At 66.1% G+C, this 8,614-nt stretch overlaps 1 protein-coding gene across 10 annotated transcripts in view; it reads right to left on the bottom strand.

Annotated features, from left to right (window-relative positions):
• The window catches only part of TNS2 (tensin 2), a 56,597-nt gene continuing 47,983 nt past the window's right edge, over window positions 1-8,614 (bottom strand). For 7 of the 10 annotated variants that reach the window (XM_024106326.3, XM_024106328.3, XM_065575555.1 and 4 more), the window contains 11 exons: window positions 8,209-8,365; window positions 6,891-7,735; window positions 6,236-6,364; window positions 5,316-5,447; window positions 4,793-4,885; window positions 4,277-4,354; window positions 3,545-3,622; window positions 2,941-3,109; window positions 2,534-2,602; window positions 2,063-2,092; window positions 1-1,297 (listed from right to left, as the gene is read on the bottom strand). In XM_024106326.3, coding sequence (XP_023962094.2) covers window positions 1,156-1,297; window positions 2,063-2,092; window positions 2,534-2,602; window positions 2,941-3,109; window positions 3,545-3,622; window positions 4,277-4,354; window positions 4,793-4,885; window positions 5,316-5,447; window positions 6,236-6,364; window positions 6,891-7,735; window positions 8,209-8,365 — 1,922 coding nt within the window. In that variant the 3' untranslated portion in view covers window positions 1-1,155. The remainder of the gene's footprint in view (window positions 1,298-2,062; window positions 2,093-2,533; window positions 2,603-2,940; window positions 3,110-3,544; window positions 3,623-4,276; window positions 4,355-4,792; window positions 4,886-5,315; window positions 5,448-6,235; window positions 6,365-6,890; window positions 7,736-8,208; window positions 8,366-8,614) is intronic. The other 3 variants (XM_065575557.1, XM_024106327.3, XM_065575556.1) reach the window with 3 other exon arrangements.

The raw sequence follows: 8,614 nt of genomic DNA, 5'->3' as shown, positions 1-8,614 counted from the left end.
TGCCTGGAGCTCATATAAATTCTTTATTAGACAAAAATAGATCTCTTCTCTTTATTAAATCCCACCCGCGGCCTTCCTCTGCACTGGAGGTGGCTGGTGAAGAAGCTACTGTGGGGCGTTGGCTGGACCCCGGCTCCGTCTCCCCACAAGGCGCTGTTGCTCTTGGGCAGCAGGGCCTGAGTCGGCCTCTGCCTGCGCTGGCAGGATCTCGGCTGTGTGAGCAGCCCGCCGTCCGCGAAACAACCGGCCCCTCGCATGAGTACTGACATTGCACTTGCTAAAACACAGCCCAGCAGGGGGAGAGCTGGGCGTAGAACCCAGGAGTCCTAGCTCCCAGCCCCGCCCCTGCTCTAGCATGCTAGATCCCACACCTGTCCATGAGCAGGGGCGAGAACCCAGGAGTCCTGATCACCAGCCCCACCCCTGCTTTAACCCCCTAGACCACACTGGCTCTGCTCTCGAATCCCGTGACCAGGCCTTGGCATGCTGAGAGCCAAGGGCCTGCGCTGATCATGCCGGGAGTGTGAACTTGTCCCTCCCGCTCCCTCGGCACCTGGCAACCCCAGGCAGGGCCGGGCACCCTGGGGTGGGCCCTGGCCTTGCTAAATGCCACACGCTCCTTCCCCCTGCTCCTTTGGCACATACAGCTTCTCTGACGCTTCCCTCTCTAGGAGCTTTCATCCCCTCGGCAACGGCCCAGCCCCTGGCTGCCCCCCCTTCCATGCCTCCCACAGTCTCCAGTGACCCCGCACCCATGAAATCACCAGCCCCAAGGCCGCCCCCTTCCAGAGCCCTGAGCATTAACCCCTGCTGTGCCACCACAGGGTGTGTGACCGAACTGGGCCCCCCGTTAGGAAGGTGCCTTTGGTTTTTGGTGTCTCTGACAGGGTTAAAGCTTCAAGCTGCGGGGGGTGGGGGGGGAGGAGACGGGCCAGATGAGAAACCCCCCTCCCCGTCCTGACTGAAGGGCGAGCGGGATCAGGCCTGTGTGAGGGTCAGCGAGATGGGTGGGCTGCCCCCGCAGCCCAGCCCCTGCCCCCGCTGGGAGCCGCTGCCCCCTGCATGGCTGGGCGCTGGCCGGGGGAAAGGGGCAGGGCTGGCGTCTCTCTGTGGGCTGTGGGCGAAGGCCAGCGCCCACGTCTCTCCCGGCCTCGCTCATTTCCTGTGCGTCCCCAGCATGACCTTGGTGATGAAGTTGACGATGGCCAAGGCCGGTTGCTCGGGGTCGAGCTCGGCGAAGAGGTGGCAGACGTTCTCGCAGGGGCTGCCCTGCTTCTTAGCCACAAAGCCGAAGAGCCTGTGAGGGAGGAGATGAGACTGGAGCGAGACGGCCGGCGAGACGCCACCCACCACCCCCCGGCGCTGACCTGGCCCCATGGTGCTCACCTGGCTCCCCGGCGCTGACCTGGCCCCACTGGGTCAAACTTGACCACATGGTGCCACTCCAGCCCCACTGCACCCACCCCAGCCCTGCTGTGCCCACCCCAGGCCTGCCAAGTCCACCTGGGTGTGAAACAGGGTGAAATCATAAGGATGCTACAAGCAAGCGTATCCATGGGACAAACAGAGCAGAGCCATGCAGGTTACTGGGCAGGCTGGAGGAGTTCCCTGGGGAAGGGTTTTTATCTCAGCTGTGCAGGGGTCCCTGGGGGAGGGTCACTGTCCCGGCCATGCAGGGGTTCCTGGGGGAGGGTCTCTGTCCCGGCCGTGCAGGGGTCCCTGGGGGAGGGTCTGTCCGTCCCGGCTGTGCAGGGGTCCCTGGGGGTGGGTCTGTCCGTCCCGGCCGTGCAGGGGTCCCTGGGGGTGGGTCACTGTCCCAGCCGTGCAGGGGTCTGTGGGGGTGGGTCTGTCTGTCCCGGCCGTGCAGGGGTCCCTGGGGGAGGGTCTCTGTCCCGGCCGTGCAGGGGTCCCTGGGGAAGGGCTGTGCAGGTCACAGGGTTTCTGACTCTACACCAGGGCAGCCCTGGGGCTGGGCCAGGTGAGAGAGCAGCGCTCTGGTGCTGGCCCCTGGCCCCCAGTGGGCTGTGGCTGGAGTGTTGGCCCGGCCCCTCCCCGCACTCACTTGGAGGTGGTGCCGTCCGGATTCGTCCATCTGCGGTTAAACAAACAAATGGCCTTTGTCTCTCAGTAGGTAAAATTATATTTGCTCTAAGTGACAGCGATACTGGGGGGAGCTCCCGTCTACGCCAGATCCAGCCTCTCCCAGCAGGGGGTGCTGTGGGGAGCGGGGCAGGAGCACTGGTTGTGGGGGGAGCCCCTGGCTACGCCAGATCCAGCCTCTCCCAGCAGGGGGCGCTGTGGGGAGCGGGGCAGGAGCACTGGCTGTGGGGGGAGCCCCTGTCTACGCCAGATCCAGCCTCTCCCAGCAGGGGGCGTTGTGGGGAGCGGGGCAGCAGCGCAGGCTGTGCGGGGAGCTCCCGGCAACTGTAGTCCCAGCGACTCCCAGCAGGGGGCGCTGTGGGCAGCAGGGCAGGAGCACAGGCTATGGGGGCGCTCCCAGCCCCCACTGTTTGGGTGTGGAACTGTCCGTTACCTCCTGTCCTGCGGGTCCGTGCTGCAGAAGGTGATGCTGTTCACGGGGTAATGGCGCCGGAAGAACAGCCTGTTGGATCAAGCCAATGGCTGGGGGTCAGTGCAGGGCGCTGGGGCAGGCCGCCCGGGGCAGGGCCAGCCCCCCAGCACGAGGACGGGAGTAGGGGCAGCGAGGGGATGAGGAGGGGCATTTGTGCTGCAGGAGGGGGTGGTGCCAAGCCAGGGGATGCCCGTGGTAGGCAGAGAGTGGAAGGGATGCCCCAAAGAGGGCAGGGTTGGGGCCCGGGCAGAGCCTGGGGTCTCCCCTTTTAGATCAGGGCAGGAGGGGGGCAGCGTGTGCATGCCCAATGGGGTTGCCCCCTAGGAGGGAGGCACGGCATGTGCCCAGGCGGCACGGGTGTCACTTACTTCCTCTGATTGTCCGTCAGGGTGATGCCCTGGGCCGAAACCTTGAAGTGCACGAGGCAGGCGAGCGGGCGGGGGCTGCAGCTCAGGGTGCTGGCGGCCGCCTTGGCCACGGCCTGGGGGCCCGTCAGCGACTCCGTCTCCACCGAGCTGAGGTAGAGCACGCTGCAGGCTGGGCGAGGGACGAGCCGTCAGCGCCGGGGGCAGCCCCAGGGGGCCTCGTTCCCCCCGCCCCCAATCCCCGGCCCCCTCCACCCCCTGCAGGTCTGACTGGGGAGCCAGCTGGCCCCAACCCCCACCCCCAACTCTCTGTCACCCCCCCCCAGGTCCCCCTCTGCAGACCCCAAGGGAGAGGTTCTCCCACCGCAGTCTGGATCTCCCAGCCAGGCCCCCCCTGCGCTGCCAGGGTGGGTTGGCACGAGGCTGGGCCTGGCCCGCTGTACCATGCCTCCATCCCCGCCTGGGCTGGCTCTGTGCTGAGTGGCCAGTGGGTGGGCGTCTCCCAGGACCCCACAACTACCCATGTGATCCCTACCGCCCCCGCAGCCGGCTCCCAGTCCCAAGGGGGTGCTAGGACAGCCCACCCTGCTCGGCCCGCCCGACCTACCCGCTCCCTGCTTCAGCAAATCAGCCGCCGTGCTCACGTTGGTGGGGATGGCCACGTCCGGGGTCTCCTCCACGGGATCTGAGCGAGAGAGGGATGCTGAGGCCGTGTGGCTAGTGGCTGCAGCAAGCAACCAGGACTCCTGGGTTCCATTCCCAGGACAGGGAGGGGCGTGGGGGGCTAGTGGTTAGGGCAGGGGAGGGGCGAGTGCTGGGAATCAGGACTCCTGGGTTCCATTCCCAGCTCTGCCAGGGGCACACCCTGGGGCCCAGGACTCCTGGGTTCACATGTCTGTGCGGCCTGAGTTCGTGTCAGTGTGGGGGTGGGGGATCTGGCCTGCTAACAGCAAAGCAAGCCCTTGTTTGGAAGGGATCTGTGTGCCGCCCTCACGGAGCAGAGGGGCCCTGGGACTCTGGCCTAGTCCAAGCAGCCGGGAACCGCCGTGGGCCCCAGTGCATCCCCCGCACCCCTCCAGCAGGGCCAGGGCTGAGGGATGGAGGCGGGATTCAAACCTGCGGGTAACGCCCTCTTGTGGGAAAGCGCAGTTAGGGCAGGGCCTCCCTCTATTCTGGCAGGGGTGTGCGGGGAGGGTGCTGCCCCCTCCCTGGGGGGCAAGAGTGGCTGTGTGCAGCCCATGTTCTGCACCAGTGTCAGATGAGCCCATCGCCACGGGCCCCTGGGGCTGAGAGGTCCTCGGCGCCTGGGCTGGGGGTGCCCCCTCCCCCGGGGACGTACCTCTGCTGGGGATCCGGAGCTTGCAGGGCAGAGAGATGGGGGTGATGGAGTGCTGCGAGACCAGGGCGGGCAGGCTTCCTGCAGGGCACACGCACAATCAGCCCCTGCCCCATGCCCACAATCAGCTGCCCCCACACAACCCTCTTCCCCGGCCACCCACCCTGGCCCCCTTCCTCGATGCCCTTTGCTCCCCAATGCCCCCCCTCTGATATCCTTCTGCTTTCACCCCCTCCAAGACCCCGAAGCAGGTCCAGCCTGCTGCCCCTCCCCCCGCCAATGCACCCCAGGCTCCCCCCTGCTGGCAGCGAGGGGGTGGGGGGCGGAAGCCCCAAGAGGTGGGGTAAGGGATGAGCTGGCCTCTTCGCAGAAGTCCCAAGGCATAGCTCCATGCCTGGGACAGGCTAGGGTGGCGAGATGCCCCCTGCTGCAGGTGCCGATCGCTCTGTGGTTGACATGCCAAGGGCTGGGGAGTTGATGGACAGGAGTGGGGGTCCCCCCCCCGCCCCCATCACTCACCAAAATAGGGTTCGTTCTGGCAGCCCTTGATCTTCACACCCTTGGGGCCTGTCTCGATCAGGAAGTGACGCACCAGCTGCTCCATGGGGTCACCTGGGGCAGGGACCCAGCCGGGTGAGAGACCGTTGCTGCTGCCCCGCCGCCCCTCCCCGAGCCCCATGCCTCCTCCTTGGTGCCCTGGCAATGGGGTGGGCACAAGCTCCCAAAGGGCAATGGAAGGGCTAGTAGAGCAGGGGAGGGGGCTGGCAGTCAGGACTCCTAGGTTCTGTTCCTGGCTCTGGGATGGGAACGGGGTCTAGTCGCTAGAGCTGGGGCGGGGGAACTGGGAGCCAGGACTCCTGGGTTTTCTTCCCAGCTCTGGCACAGGATCATTGGGCAGATTCCTGCCCAGCTCTGTGCCTCAGTTTCCCCACCTACAACCTGGGGGTAATGGTGATCGCTTCCTGCTGCGGGGCTCAGCCGGGGGTGTCTGTGCCGCGTGCCCAGCGTGCCCCGGACGGTGGCTGCCTGGGCATGTTCTTACCTTTTGAAGGGAGGGTGAGGCAGTTGGCCGGGGGCGTCGCCACTTTGAGAGCCAGCCCGTAGGCGCCTTGGAAAGAATTGCTGTCACGGATGAGGAAGCAGCCGGGCTCCTTGTCCTTCAGCAGGGCGATGGCTGCTCGGCAGGGAGGGGAAGAGCCTGTTTGAGCCTCCTGTGCCAGCCGTCACCCCCTGCCTATGCCCCCCACGACAGCGGATCTGTGCAGAGAACCACGGCTCCCTCCCGTGGCTCCCCTAGCAGCCAAGCCCAGTGTTGCAGGTGTGGTGCCATTCTGGGGGGCACGCTGCCTCCTGCCCCACAGGGGTTCAGCTCATGCCCAGACAGTGCCTGCTGCCTGGCCCTGGCCGGGATGGAATTCAGGCTCCACGTCCCAGCCTGCCCCTCCATACAGACTGACTGGGGTGACCGGACAGCCGAGCTCTGAGGATGCTCCTGGTGGCCTGGATGGTTCTGTATGTTGGGGTCTCTAGCCCCATGGGAGGGGTGTGTGGCCTACTAGTTAAGTGGGGGAGGGGCTGAGAGCCAGGACTCCTGGGTTCTATCCCCAACTGTAGGATGGGAGTGGGGTCTAGTGGTTAGAGCAGGGGGGGGTGACAGGTGTTAGGACTCCTGGGTTCTATCCCCAGCTTTGGGAGGTACTGGGATCTAGCGGCTGGAGCAGGGGTGGCAGCTGTCAGGACTCCTGGGTTCTGATGGGAGTCGTGTCTATTGGTTAGAGCAGGTGGGATTTGGCCCTCTAGGTTCTAGTCCCACCTCTGGAAGCTGAGTGCAGCCTGGAGCAGGAGTGGAGGGCCAGGGAAAGATTTTTCCTACTTAAAAATATATAAAACAGCTGCTGCTAAATTCTAACCAACCCATGTGTGAACTGAATCAAGGTAAGCCCCGCCCCCAGCACACTGTACCTTGGTCCCGGGACAGGTTGGGTTTATACCAAAACTTGGACGTATCCTGGACAAATTTGACGTTGCTGTGGCTCTCCGGCTGCGTGTCTGAAAGGGAACAGCGGGCCCCCGGTGAGCCGGACGGGGACGCTGGTGAAAGAAAACCGTGCTCACGTCTCAAGCGGGAACCTACTAAACTGGGGGTCTCTCGCCTTCCTGCATTGCTTTGTATCTTCTTCCCTGGCTGCTTTGCATACGACCCGGGGAAAACAGGATGAAAAGCAAATGCCCCGTCCCTAGCTGCTGGCTTAGCTAATTTCCTTCATGTGCTACGGGGAGGGGCGTGACATTCGCCACAATGGCTCCTGGCTTCCAGCCCACCTCTTCCAGCAGGGGGCGCTGTAGGGAGTGGGGCAGGAGCGCTGGCCATAGGGGGAACTCCTGACTTACAGCCCAGTCCCTCTCAGAATGGGGGTCTGTAGGGATCGGGGCAGGAACACTGGCATAGCGGGAGTTCCCAGCTATTCTGCCCGGACTCTCCCAGTAGGTGGCGCTGTAGGGAGCGGGGCAGAAGTGCTGGCTATGGGGCAGCTCAGACCCTCACTCTCTGGGCTGGCAGATTATGAAAGGACCCTGGCGCCGTCCTCCCATCCCCACAGCGGAGCCCATCTCCTACCTGGGTCTGGCCTGGCGGTGTCGGGCGCGAAGGTGACGTGGTGGCCCGTCCCGGTGCCCCGTCCTGGGGGCGAGCTCCTCTCCCAGTTGCCAGCCGCTGGCGTGTGGCGCTTCTCGGGCAACGGCGGCTGCTGCGGCGAATCGCGGGCATGGCACTGGCTGGGGGAGCCCGGGGGCGGCGGGCTCCTCTCCCCGCCCGGGTAGTAGGCTGTAGCGATGGGGAAGGCAGGGGTCGGGGAGCACTGCAGGTCGGAGGGGCAGTAGGAGGTGATGGGGCTTGGGAGGGGGCTGCCATTGGGGCAGCGGGCCAGGGGGCCTGGGACCAGCTCGGCTCTGTCACTGGGCAGGTGCCCGTTGTAGGGGGCTGGGTTCCTGAGCGTAGCTGGCGCTCTGCAGCTGGCGCAGACCGGGCTGTGGACAGGCGCGCCCGGGGGGCTGCGCTGCGCCAGCCTGTCCATGCCAGGGGGCAGCAGGTGCGCTGGGGTCCCATTGCTGGGGGGTGAATCGGGGGAGACAGCTGGACAGCTGGGGCCATTCAGGTGACTTGCGGCGTCTCCCGGGATCACCCTGGATAGGCCGGTGCCCTGGGGCGGGCTGGCGGGGCTGTGGGCTCGGGGACAGGGCTGCCTTGGGGCCGGCCCATTGGCTTGGGCCCTGAAGGTGGCTCCATGGGCACAGGCCTGTGTCGGAGAAGGGGGTTGCGGGGGGCTGGGTGCGGCCTCTGGCCGGGCTGAGCTCATCTCTGGGGTCCTCTTGGCGCTGGGTGGGGCCGTGTCCTCGGGGCTGGAGCACGCCGAGCTCTCCTGCAGGCTGGCAGCCGGGGTGCCGCCTTCGGGCAGCGCAGGGCTGTGGAATCACAGAGGGGGCACACTCAGTATCACCCTAGGCACCAGCCAGCACATGGGGGGCAGGGCACAGTACAACCCGCAGCACTGGGGCCAAGAGCCCACAGGGGGCAGATGGAAGCTTGTGCCAGGGCAGCCCCAGGGGACCCCTAGGAGGCTGTTTCTAGTGGGGACGACTGTCCCCTGGCCAGGGCTGGGAGCTTCGACCCTGGGACACCTGGTGCAGGGGGAGCAGTGCCCTGGCACTGGGGGCATCATCAAGGGGGCAGCTGGACCCCTGGCGGGGGCTGGCAGGGGGAGCTGGTCTCCTTTGAGTGTGTGTGTGTTGGGGGGGAGACTGCTTCTGGCCCTTGGACCCCTCTGCCGCTGGGCCTCGCTGGGATCTCTGGGTCCTGGCTGGGCAGGCCGGAGCCAGCTCTGTCCCATGGGTGACTCCATAACCACCCCCCGCCCTGCGCACGGGGCGGCACGCACCTGTCTTTGCTCTGCACCGGGCTGCTGGTGTGCAGAGGAGTGGGCGGGCCCGACAGCTCGGGGGGCGCGGGGCAGGCGGCGGGAGCCTCCCGGTGGAGCTGGCGCAGGGAGCCAGGGACATCTCGCCAGGGCGCCTCCTCCCCGGGGCTCTGCATCTCTGGGGGGGAGAGCAGCTGGACTGAAAGGCAGGCCATGCCCCCCACCCTCCTGGCTGCCAGCCAGTTTTCCCCCCCTCCCCATCAGCCACATACCAGCCCCTCCCCCCACAGCTATTAGCCACCCACCATCCCCTTTTAGCCACCACCAACCCCCTCCCCTGCCTGGCTGTTGGCGAGATTACCCCTCCCCCCATTAGCAACACACCAGCCCTTTCCCCACCAGGGCCATTAGCCAGTCCCCAGCATTA

This window comes from Chrysemys picta, chromosome 22 (assembly GCF_011386835.1).
Source record: "Chrysemys picta bellii isolate R12L10 chromosome 22, ASM1138683v2, whole genome shotgun sequence".
Classification (NCBI taxonomy): Eukaryota; Metazoa; Chordata; order Testudines; family Emydidae; genus Chrysemys; species Chrysemys picta.
This window is presented reverse-complemented; position numbering and strand designations above follow the sequence as displayed.